This window comes from Callorhinchus milii, unplaced genomic scaffold (genome assembly GCF_018977255.1).
Source record: "Callorhinchus milii isolate IMCB2004 unplaced genomic scaffold, IMCB_Cmil_1.0 Scaffold1, whole genome shotgun sequence".
In the NCBI taxonomy this organism is placed as follows: Eukaryota; Metazoa; Chordata; class Chondrichthyes; order Chimaeriformes; family Callorhinchidae; genus Callorhinchus; species Callorhinchus milii.
The window spans coordinates 18,858,445-18,871,374 of NW_024704742.1; the positions used below are offsets into that span (position 1 = coordinate 18,858,445).

The following is a 12,930-nucleotide window of genomic DNA, read 5'->3' on the forward strand; positions in this document are numbered from 1 at the left end:
GGAATACTTGATCTAGCCGGGGAAAAGAGGTAGGAATGCACAGCAGATTTGTCCTTAACGTGAAAAAGAGAAGGGAACATAGCCAAGGAATAACAGTTGTTATTGTTTTACTATGCACTGACCAAAATTCTTCCAAATTTATGATAGATTGTGTCAATCTTTTATATGGAAAATGGCTTAAATTGCAGACAGGGCATGCAGACTTGGAGTCTGCCAGGAACAACTGACAATACCCGCTGTGTGGACCTGAGTGTGAAACAAAGGGACTTCAGAAGAATATATTACCGTTTTGAATGTGGTTACCACTGGTAGTGTGTTCCCATTCAGGTTAGGCTGTGAAAACAGAAACAGATAAATATCATGAATCTTATCTTTTTACAAACTTACACCAATTGATTTTTAAAACCTAGTTTATTCTCCTTTTCCCCTCCATCCACTCCTTCTCTCGCATTCGTTTCTTCTCTTACCCTCTACATTGACCCCTCTCCCCATTACCCCCTCCCTAACTCGTCTTTCGCCTTCCTCTAGCCCACCCATTCTGGCAATCCTGTGAATAGAATAAACAAAGAAATTGGAAACTCCAATAAGTTCCAACATCATTTGCTTCTTGCACACTTTGTTGCCACTGGAAGGCACTTGCTCTTTGCTGGGGGAATGGTTATATGAGTTATCTTCTGGCAGATCCACAAGTGGTAATTCTTCATGTGTAAAAAAGAATGGGGTCTAACATGTAGCTAATTCAAACAGGATTCCTCAATTGAGGAATCAAAGTGGGGAATCCTTTTGGGAACTGAAACTACATTTCTCTGATGAACGGGGGAATCTAAAAACAAGTTGCATTGGAGGCATCCCCTTGGGTCAGTGTGATGTTCTTCATTAAGCAATCCCATTTGAAATCACTGCTTTCACCCCACTGCGTATTGGTCCACTATTCAACAATAACAACTACAATAACTTGCAGTTATATAACACCCCTCATGCAGGGTAGCATACCAGACATTGAAGGGCATCATAGTCATGTCTGATCCTGTCCTGACCTGTTGTCTGCACATGTGCATGTTCCAACAGAAGTCACTTTATAGTGTTTGGGAGCAGAAACCCTGGCTGATTTGCTTTCCCTTCCTAACTCACAAAGTCCCAAACGCATATAGAGTTCCTACTGATGCTCTGGCTGGTATCAGTTAACTCAGTACAGACCGACCACATCACAAACCAACCTCACCAGTTCCACAGATTAAAGGATGCTGGGTAAAGTGCTGTAATATTAGCATTCAGAAAAAAAAGTGCAAATGGCCATGATTCTTCTTATCACATTTGATGACTTTGATTATAAGTAACTAGATCTACCTAAACCATTTTAAATGCTCAAATAAGAAGAGCAATGTACATTCTTGAGCTCCTTGGCAATGCATGTTGTTGTTGGAGACCAAGAGATTCCCACAAGTTGCTCTTAACCCCGATCTATGTTATTCAGCTCCTGAATTACAGATGTCAAATTGGCTGGGAGCTCTGGAATCAGGCTGCTCGCTACAGCCGGGATTCTGCCAAAAAATGGAAGCTGTCTGTCGATTTTCTTTTTTGGCATGTCTAAATAAATAACACTCAAGTGGGGAAATTTCCCTAGGAATAAAAGTGAGAGGAGAAGAAGTTTCTACTTGCCTGGAAAATTACTGCATGGTTTACCAACAGGCAGAAAGTCGGGTTTTAAAGAATATGGACGTTAAATTTGGAGGTTGCGAATACTGGCCTGGAGAAGTTGGCTCGTAATTACCATGCACACTGCTGAAAATGGCAATTCAGGTAATTCTTACTGTGGTAGCAAACTGCCAACATTCCCTGTCACAATGCTTTACAGATGTGTGGGTTTATGTAAACATGATTCAGATACTTATATAATCTAGGCCGATACTCCAATACATTGCTAGTGATGTGCTGCATTGTTGGAGGTGCCGTTCTTCGGATGAGAAGTTAAAGACCTCGTGGTCCTAGTCAAAAAGAAAAGAGAGTTTCTGCCAGTGTCTTGGCTGACAAATAGCCAAATAAAATTGTTCATACACTTCACAATGGTGGAACCCAAGGCCAAGCCAGGGGGAGGGTGAAAGTGACCGTAGGCGTGGTCGAAGAGGAAGGTCTTCAGGTGCGACCTGAAAAAGGGGAAGGAGGAGTCAAGGCGAAGGGGTTGAGGGAGGAAGTTACAAAATTTCGGGGCATAGTGGCTGAAGACACAGCCACCAATGGTGGAGCGGAGAATTCGGGGTATGCGAAGGAGACCGGACCAGTTGAGCGGAGGCTCTACAATACAAGCAGTGGCATACAATACAAGTTAAATTTGTATAAAGTCTTTCACATCAGTAGGATATTTCAAAGAACTTTGCACTGCTGGCTGATCGAACTGGGAGAGACTAATGAGGGTGGAGGAGGAAGAAAATTACCAAATGTGCATCCAAGAAGTAATTCCTAAGGTGGGCTATAAAAGTAGAAAGGAAAGGGAAAGTCAGAAGGACTCTGGGATGGAGCTCCATAGAGGAGGGGTAGAATGACTTAAAGCTCAAGACACTGATGGCGGGTGGATTGGGCGGGGACAAGAAGGAGAGGTAAAGGCTCTAAGGTGGTTGACTCTTTGGGAAACCAAAGCCACAGACCACATCTAATTTATCTAGACCTTACCATAGAGAGTGTCATCAGAGAGTGAAGTTCTCCAATGCGACTCTGAACAAACTGTAAATGTGATGGTGTCTTCCGTGGTCAAGGCCACTCTCCCCATGGCAGGTAAGAAATCTCAAGACTAAGATCATTTGGAATTTCAGGCCTCTGTGGTCCTGGATAGTAAAGCCTTTTTTTCCATTGATTTCAATATTTTCCCAGCTATTCAATGTTCGCTGTTGATTTACTTTCTGTGGTTTTCAATTGAAAGCTTAGAAACGTTGTTCCCTTATTTAGCTACAACGCACCAAGCTCTTTGTTAGCTTATATTCAGAAATAAATCTCTCACTTAATTTTGTAAACCATGTAATAACTACATTGAGTGCCTGAATGAAAAATGAGTTTCCTACTGCGTTTTTGCTGACAATGTTATTTACATTCTTTACAGGCTGTGCTGAGAAAAAGCACATTCATTTGCATCACAAAATAACTTATTCCAATAGTTAAAGTGGTACACTGTTTTACAGGTGAATTTTATTTTTATTTTCCAAGCAGCAAATTCCTTCCATTGGTGCAAATGTTGTACAGTAGCACTGAAATGGATGGTTGTACTTGAAATGGGGCGGGGGGAAGGTTGGTGGGCAGTGGCCAGTTATTTTTATGATGGCTTTCTGGGCTATGCAAATGTAAAACTTAAGCTCTTAAATACATAAGAGAACATGGAAAACATGTAATGAGAAAATGCTATTTGATCCTGCAATCCCAATCTTTCTTCACACAGCCACACGATGCAGCCCAGAAATATGCATCTATTCCCCAGAATTCCACAAATCTGGCCTCCCTCAACAAGCAATATATTCCTCCCCTTCAGCCTGGCAACATTGATATTATTGTTTTCAGTGTAAAATGTCATCTCTGTCTATACCTATCTCCTCCCAAATTGTTCTCAAAGCGATATTTATCCACTTACGTTTTGAAGGAGTTCATCCAGGCACCATCAAGTATTTTTGCTGGGAATCAATTGCACTTATCCTCTGCTGTGCATGGAGAACATTCTTATTTCTAATCCAGTTTGAGGCTTTTTCATTTGAAATCTGTGCCCGCTAACTATACATCATCTAGATTTGTCATCACCGGTTCAAGTTCCCCGAGTCTTCTTGTCCCCTTTGAGAACAAGTTTATCACTGTGAGCTTCATCTGATAACCTCAACATCTAAAACTTACAATTATCCTTGTTGCTCCTCTCTGCTTCTTTCCCAATGCTTCAATATCCTTTAAGTTCAATTGTGTAAAATAAAGGGTTCAAACGTTTTGGTGGCTGAGGGCTGGATGCCCTATTTGAAAAACTCCCATGGGCGGAATAAGCAATATTTTTGTGTTTCCCTTCCAGAAATATAACATATATGGGTTGTGAAAGAGCAGGTGGGCTAGATGAAATGGAGGGAGGGAGAAAAGGGCCAGATGAATCCGCCCCGGGCCACCAGTTGGACCACCTTGGCCTAAAACTACACACTCTAATATTCCAAATGTATCCTAACCAGTAATACTTGCATTACTGGTAGTGCAACCTGTAGTAAAATATGCCAACTTGTAATCGTTTAGTTTTATTGAAGCAACTTCATATGGCCTGGAAACCTTTAATTGTGTGCAAATGTCATATGTTTACCATGGAGTCCATTTGTGGAGTCCTGTAGCTCAGTGATTAGAACACTCGCCTCGCAAGCGAGAGACCTGGGTTCTATTTCCAGCAGGGCAAACTGTTGGGCAAATCTCCTTAATCCACACGCCTCTGTTTACCTAGCAGTAAGTAGGAACCCGGTTGTTAGTCGATTGGGGATAGCTTTTCCAGGGATAATATTCCTTAGAAAAAATAATAATAATTTGGTCACGACTGTTGGTGGGACACTGCTGTGCTCAATTGGCTGCCATGTTTCGCCCACAAATATACAGTCAATTCATTTTACAGTATATTCTGTAAAATATTTTGAGATGTCTAGAAGATGTGAAAAGAGTTATATAACATGCAAGGATTATTATTAGTAGTATTATTTCCTCTTCCAAGATACATTACTATTCACTGATCTATATTGAATGCATTCCTTGTCCTATCTGCTTAATTGATGCTGATTATCTGGTATAATGTTTATTCGTTGTTCACCTTGCCCACTTTGCGAAGTGACATCTCAAATGAACTTTGACAGCTATATGACGTAGTGTATTTAGACTTGCAAAAGACAATTGACCAAGTACCACATGAGAGACTCCTTCACAACCGATGTTACTGGGTATCAAGGATAAGGTGGATTCAAATTAGCTCAAATTAGGAAGCATTGTTTGGGGAGCTCAGTCAAGATGGTGCCAATATTAAATAAGGTGCCTCGGGGGTCTAAATTTGCAGATTACGCCAATTTAGGAAGAACTGTGGATCAGAGGAGGCAGCAAAGCTCCTACAAAAAAAGCTTGACAGGGTAGGCAAATGTGTGATAACTGGCAAATGACGTTCAATGCAAATAAATGCATGGCCCTGCATACAGGAAGTTAAATTAGATACCAAGGATGGGTTAGAATTTGCCCAGACGGACACTGAAAGAAACCTAGCTATTAATTAATTCATCGCTCACCATATTAAGATAGTAGGGTAGGTTTTCTGCAAGGAAGAGATCAAATGGTGTCAGCCTTGTTCAATTGGTAGTGGGTTCATGCCCCATGTCAGTACTTTAAACTCACAGTCTAAACTGACACTCCACACATTCCTGGGAGGAGCACTGCATTGTTAGAGGTGGCATCCTTGTATAAAACATGAAATCGAGGTTTCATCTGCCTATTCGGTGTGGATGTTAAAGATTCTGTGGTGCTACTCGAAAAGAGAAATGACTTCCTTCTGGTTTCCTAGACAACAATGCCCCAGATAAAATTGGTCAATAATTTCATGACTTTTTGTGGGACATTGCTGTGTACAAATTGGCTGCCATGTTCGACTATAAAATACACAGCCTCTGCATTACTGTAAATCATGTGAAGCACCTTGAGACATCCTTCCAACACGAAAGACACAATATCAAATGCATGGATTATTATTAAAGGGGCCAAAAGTCCTTTTTCATCCAAATCTCTCTTGTGATCTTGTGAACAGTCTGAACAATTGGGACTCCTAACAGACCCTTTTAGAACTCTGCTAGCCACTGTTACTCATAGAGAAAAAATTTTTTCCCCCTATTTGTCATAACTTATAATATAATAATAATTATCCTTGCATTTGATATAGCGCTTTTCACGTCTTCTCGATGTCTCAAAGTGCTTCACAGAATAGACTGTAAAGTGAATTGACCGCATATTTGTGGGCGAAACGCAGCAGCCAATTGCGCGCAGCAGTGTCCCACAAACAGTTGTGGATTCAAGTGACCAATTTATTATTGTTTTTTGTTTTGGAGGGATTATTATTAGGTGTGTGGAGTAAGGAAACTTGCCCAATGTTTCGCCCTGCCAGGAATTGAACCTAGGTGTCTCGCTTGCAAGGCAAGTGTTCTAACCACTGAGCTACAGGACTCCACTTGCTTTCTTATTGCTATGATATCTTATTGCTAAGACCTGTGTCTTCATCACCCTCCTATCCTTACCCTCCCTGCACTCCATCCCTCCTGATCCCAAAAACCAGCTTGGGTGCAGATCTCTGACTATTCAGGCCTTGGGACATCCTGCTGACGTGAAAAGCGCTGCCCAAATATAATTTGTTTTCGCTGCTGCTGTTATGTTAGTGTTTAACCCAGTTTGCTGATTTACCAGTAATATCTTGAGCTTTAACCTTCTTTGCTCAGTTATGCAAACATAATCATTTTTTTCAGTGGCATAGCTTGCAATGTCCTACTGCTGCAGTATAAAATAATGGCTCTGCAGTGGAATCATTGGGAAACATTCGCCATTAAAATGGAATTATTTGCTAAAAAAACACCTGCTGATATTATTGGACTTGTGTTTTATAAGCTATTTATATTATTAAGCCTGACTGGTTCTTAAAGCAAGAAAGGTGTACTGTGATCTGCCCATGAATAGATCTATTGGTGGCATAATTTTAAGGTTTCCTATTTGCAGATCAATGTATAACATTAATATTAATTTTTATATACTGTATAATGAATAATCTTTCTCCTAACAGGGATCAGAGAATTTAAAATTACTTAGGTATTAAATCTCACACGCACTCCTCTACCCTCCAAACCCACTTCTCAGCTGGTTTGAGCCTTTTGCACATCCCTCGACCCCTATGCTCCACCATCAGTCGCTATGCTTTCATCCACTATGTGCCGACCCTCTGGAACTCCCTACCTCAATCCCTCTGCCTTGTCCCCTCTTTCCCTATATTCAGATCACATCTCACAAGATGAATCAAGATGAAGAAGGCTCTTCGGCCCATCCAATTCCATCCCACCAGAACATCTATCCTACTGTCCTAAAACCTACCATACCATCTGCTACTTTCTCCCTGGCTCAGTGTCAAACTATTCCATTTTTAGTTACTCCAAGATGCTATGCTGTATGAAGGCACTACTATTGTTGTAAATACAATGGATCAAAAATTGATAGCGACAGACATTTTATATTCAGTTTGCCATTTAGCCCTTACTTTGAATTTCAAACTATTATAACACAGAAATTAACTATTTAGTCCATCAACAACAACAACAACAAGATTACATTTGTATAGCTCCTTTCACGTTGGGAGGACGTCCCAAAGCGCTGGATAGAGTACAGCATTTCAGACCTATGATGGCATTTTTCTGTACATGAGCCAACTGGAAAAAAAAATCCAATCCCACTCTTTCTATTTGCTCTCCACGACCTTTAATGCTTCTCCTTTCTCAAACATCTAATTTCCTTTTAAAATAATTTATAGACTCTGCTTCAGAAACGGTTGCGGCAGAGAATTCCACATTCTAGCCACAACTCTATGTAAAGTTTTTTTTTGCTAACATGCCCTTTAATTCTTTTCAGGATTATCTGTAGAGAATTCCATATCCCTGGGTTAGTCTTTTTCGAAATAAAGAATGGGGGGTGGAAGTGGCAAACAGGAATCCTGCATGTGATCTTATCGCTACTAACATTTATTACATCAACCAAAAATGTAGTCAAAACAGGCAAGAGTAATCACTTGGGGATGAACAGTTTAGACAAACAGCTCCTTTTAGCTAACTGTGATGGATCATTTCTACCCATACTGGTGACAAATGGAAAAAGTTTGGGTTGGTCTTGGGATAACCTCATAGGCCATGCTCAAGGAGCAAAGACTACAAGGATACAGCTTGTCACAGATCCCTTTAAGAAGCCTCAGCTCAGCGAAGGGAAGTACAAGAGAATAAAATGGCCTCAGGTGGAATATTAATACCTCATTTGAACTGATAATGGAGTCATTAACTTAGTAATAAACCAAAGGATGGTTTGGAACAGGTCTAATTTTTCTACTCAGTTGGACGCTTAATACATGTGGAAGCCCATCTCCGTGCTTAAGAGTATCTAAACCAGACTGAGAGTTCCATGCATGCCACGTGCACTTCTGGAATGGATGTCATGTGCATGTCTGGAATGGAATGTGCACTCTCTCCCCACAGATATTCATCCAGTTTACCTCATTCAGGAGAGGATTCTGCTCAGATTAGCAGGAGCCAAAATTTGGAGACACAAAAGTGTACAGTGGAGTACCACTGGAGTTCAACCAGCTTGTCATTGAAAGCCCTGTCTGGCAGGAATCCCTTCTCCCATTAACTTATCCACTTATCTCCCAGGTGGGTCTATCATGAGCAGTGGCCTGAAGTACTGCAGTCCTGCCTGGCTCAGACATTGGATTACGAAGGCTGCAAGGCTGCCAAAGAGGGCTGAATCAATTCCAATGTTCCATTGCCAAGTATGTCATCTTGGAGCCAGTTCAGCTCCAAGGAGACCACGCTTATATCCTCTCAAGAAGAATAGTCAGGAGGTCTTTATCAAAACAGAGGGTTGACTCAGAAAGGACAGTGGCTCCCAGGGAGTCAAAGATCTTGGTTCTGCTAAGAAGTGAGACAGGACAGCATTTGTTTTGTGTTAAATGTGCTTTGGACTTGTTCTGTAGAGTTAAAGCTTATGAGCTTGTGAACATTATTTTGCAAAGAATGTGGTGCAAGATCTTAGACTGTTGGATAAAAGGGTGGGAGGCCTTTGGCCTTTGTATAGACTTGGCTGGCTCTGACATGTAAGAAAGGAAGGGGCTGCTTTCATGTAAAAAAACAGCACTGTTTGTGGTCTATTTGGACATTCACACAATGAAGCACAAGAATCATTGTATTGAACCAAAAATAATACAAAACGTTACAAGTAGTTTTAATAAAACTATTTTTTTTAATTCTGATGAAAATCTACTAAAATTATTACTTCTATTCCCGTCGGATCACCATTTAAGCTTTTAGTTTCTATAGCTTCTTGTCTGTTTTGTCCATTTTGTTAATTATTTTGACTCATTTAGAGTTTAGAGTATTCTTTCAAAAGTATTCCTTTTATAGTAAAATGTTCCTCGGCCAAACAAAAGACAAGTGATTGACGTCGACTTGATTTATTGACAGATGACAATATCTCTGTTTTTCAGTCAATTCTGCAAACAGACTGGATGAGGTAATCCATTGAGCGCCTGGGTAAACAAATAAAGTTAATCAATGGTACCTCACTCAATATACTCAAAGGATACGATTGTAAATATTGATCTGTATGAGTTCCTGAACATGCTAGTGACACTGAGCTGTAACTTACGATATTTGTAACAGGGTGAGAAGAATTAGCTTGAGCTTCCCACACATCCGTCTCATCCTTGAACACATCCTGAGCAAAAGGATTGGGGCTGACGATTGTCCAAAGCTGCCAGTAAGAACACAAGAGAGCAAAATGGACTGAGGTGGGTGAGAATTTTTTTGCCATTTTTTTCTATAATTGGAATAAATGTTTCCCATTTCTTTTAACAAATATCGAGAATTTGATCGCAATGTTTGTAGCAAATGGATGAAATGATTGAGACTATTGTTGCCTTTTTATATGCAACAACGATAACAACAACTTGCACTTATATAGTGCATTTTACGTGGTGTAGCGTCTACAGATGCACTAGGCTGGGTGAGAGCACTTGCCTCTCAAACAAAAGTACCTGGGTTCAATTCCCGGTAGGGCAAAGCTTTGGGCAAGTTACCTTACTCCACACGCAGTACCTAGCAGTAAGTAGGAACCCGATTGTTAGTCGATTGGCAGATTGTTTATCCAGAAGTAATAATTCCTTGAAAATAAATAAAAATAATTTGGTCACTCAATCCACGACTGCTGAGTTTCGCCCACAAATTATACAGTCAATTCACTTTCCAGTATATTCTGTGAAGCGCTTTGAAGACGTGATAAAGTGATATATCAAATGCAAGGATTATTATTAATCTCAGCCCTTTCCAATCCATTTTGGGTCCCCTCCCAGTCCAACAATAATGAATAGAAAAGTGAACTAGTCATCCACCCACCCAACCTGCAGGCAAATATAATTCATAATTTTCAAAAAACGGGGCGTGGTCAAAATTGTTGAAGAACTTGTTGAAGAATTTTTATACCCATTTGCCCTAAGGTTAATATCTGTAACTCTTTTCCTTCCCCCCTTTCCAAATTGGGATAACACACACTGCAACCTATCAGTACGGTGAGAATCGTTAGCTGACACACTGTTCTAGGGGAGGTGGGGGATTGGAGTGTGTGGGGAATTTATGGGCCTGTCATTTTTGTCACCAGTCATTTAAGTCTCACTGGAGAAATATTCCAGGTCAAAACCACAAAACTGTCTCATCCTTAAATACATATAGATCCTGGTGTGGTGTTATATACTTTTGTTACAGTGTGGGTCCATTTACAGAGTGGTTGTAGTCTGGACTTATGATGCAAGTGAGGTATATGATTTCTGGGGCAAAATACATGAGGACAGTGGCTTTCCCAGTGCCCTTTAACCGCTCGCGAGAACATTTGTTGGCTTTTTGCGTGCTGTGTTATCGGCAATTTGCTGAGCCAGAAGTGATGACCAGTGGCCATTGTATAGTACAACCCATTATAATGTAGGGTTTGATTATACGTGTTATAACAAGATCTGACTGTATTCTTTCCAAACCAAGTCCCTGAATTACCTTGGTTTTCTAAGCACAAGAATTTTTTAAACTAAGAGTGTATTTTTAACAGGAATACACTTCATGCAATTTTATCAGCTGGGGGTGGGGGTCTGACACTTAAACCTGGGCTGTATCTCCAGTTCCACTTACTGACAACTCACAGAATCTGTGTTTGGCAGGTTCTGAATGTGTGGGATGGGGGAAAGGGAGGAGGACCATGACAAACCTAATTTACCCGGAGACTGACATTTTACATTATTCTCACTTCTGTTTGCTATTTAGCCCTTTCAAATGAATACAGGTTGTCAAAAGCAAAGGGACCCCAAGGTTTGTATTGATGTACAGTAGGAATGGAATCAGTTAAAACTGTGCAACCCAAACAGTAGGACACGCTGATTAGTTTCCTGCTGTTTATCCAGTTTGGACCACCCTCCTTGTTAGGGATTTGGCTTTCAGAGTTATCAACAGCTGAGTGGGAAGAATCCCATTCCTCACAAATATGTCTTCCCCTTTAAGTCCCTTTGATGTGCCAGGCTGGCTGGTCAATCATAAACAGTGTGCTGGAGTACTGCAGACGTGCCTGGCTTACCAGAGATTTTACTCAGTTCCACTCTGCCTTCACTAAATATGTCTCCATGGAGCCAACTTGATTCCAGAGAGACACACTTACTTCCCCCAAGCGGGTCTCTCTGGCACTGAGTTAGATAGTCACAGGCTAGTCATCAGTCAGCTGTCAAGTGCGGATTTCAGCTCTCATAGCCGGATAACTGAGGCCAGAAACTTCACCTGAGCAGTGTCGTGAGCCACACAGTGACACATGAAGGGGTGAAAATTGCAGGATTCTTAAATTCTCTTGTTACCTCTTGATCCCCAGCTCAATGTCAAACTATGCCATTGATCAGCACTCCGAGATGCTACATCACAGTTAGGAGAAACTCCCTTCTCTTTTCAAGTAGTGCCATGTGATTTTTAACATGCAGTTCAACAGGCAGACGGGACCTCTGTTTAATATCTCATCTGAAGAAAGGCAACAATGCAGTACACCACATTGGAGAGTCAGTTTAGACAATATGAGTTCAAATCCTGACACAGGGCTCAAACCCACGACTTTCTGGCTAGAATGTTACCGAATGAGACAGGCTAACACATCAGCCATTCTAAGGTGAGGATACACTGTTGAGAAGACCTGTGGACTAGATTTGGGCGAGCACTGCCAATGAGTTGCAAGAGGGGCTAGAGGGGTCCAGTAGGTGCCATGGGTTGGTGCTGCTCTCCAATCTATCTACAGCTCATCTCTTTAAGGGGCTGCTGGTAGGGGAAAGCCCTGAGCCCCAAGGAGGACTACAGCTAGTTCTCCAAGCAACACCAACCACAGCACCACCCAGCCCCCTATAACCCCTCTCTCAACTCATTGGCAGCACTCACCCACTTGTAGACCAGAAGGCTGCTCATCAGTGTATCCTCACCTCTGAATGGCTGATGACCTGTCAGTCAGAATAACCCTTTAACTGAGGTTTACTCAAGGGAATGATCCTTTAACTGAGTTTCACTCAGCCCCCCACCCCGCAGAATATTTTCACCTTTTGCCTATGCCCCCCTCCCCATTCCTTCCCTTCCTTCACTCCCCCACCCCCATTACCAACCGGAGCACAGATTCTGCCAGACTGTCTGCAATGGAATGGTAAAAATAATGATTTGTAGACCAAACACGTGTTGAACTTGCAATGATATTTATCCACACTGTGCACAAAGGGTAAATTGGGCCCCATCTGTCTCAGCAACAGCTGTGGCAACTCACAACAGGAACACACTGGGATCTGCAATGATATCATCTTACCAAGCAACAAACCTAGTGGGTGAATGAAGCAGAATGCACCTGCCAGACATGCACAAAGAAATTAACTTTGATACTTTGATTATGCTGATCTCACCTACAGATTGATTTTGTTTTGAGCAATAATTTGTTCATTGGTGGCTTGATTCTACCAGCGATAAATATTTGTCACTGGGTTAAATCTGTTAGGAATTCACCATGGTGTAAAATCTCAGCACTAAGGTGCTATTTCTACCCAACAGTAAATCAATGGAAAAACTCATCAGTCCAAAAAAAAAAGCTTGTAAACCTCAAAAATTATCTACC

The 12,930-nt window shown here is 41.3% G+C and overlaps 1 protein-coding gene across 2 annotated transcripts in view; it reads right to left on the reverse strand.

Moving 5' to 3' along the window:
• Positions 1-12,930, reverse strand: part of pdgfc (platelet derived growth factor c) — a 114,118-nt gene that overhangs the window by 21,233 nt on the left and 79,955 nt on the right. Inside the window, exon 4 of one of the 2 annotated variants that reach the window (XM_042342286.1) lies at positions 286-333. The exons of the other annotated variant lie outside the window; for it this stretch is intronic. Within the exon in view, the coding sequence (XP_042198220.1) occupies positions 286-333 (48 nt within the window). The remainder of the gene's footprint in view (positions 1-285; positions 334-12,930) is intronic. 2 annotated transcript variants of the gene reach the window in all.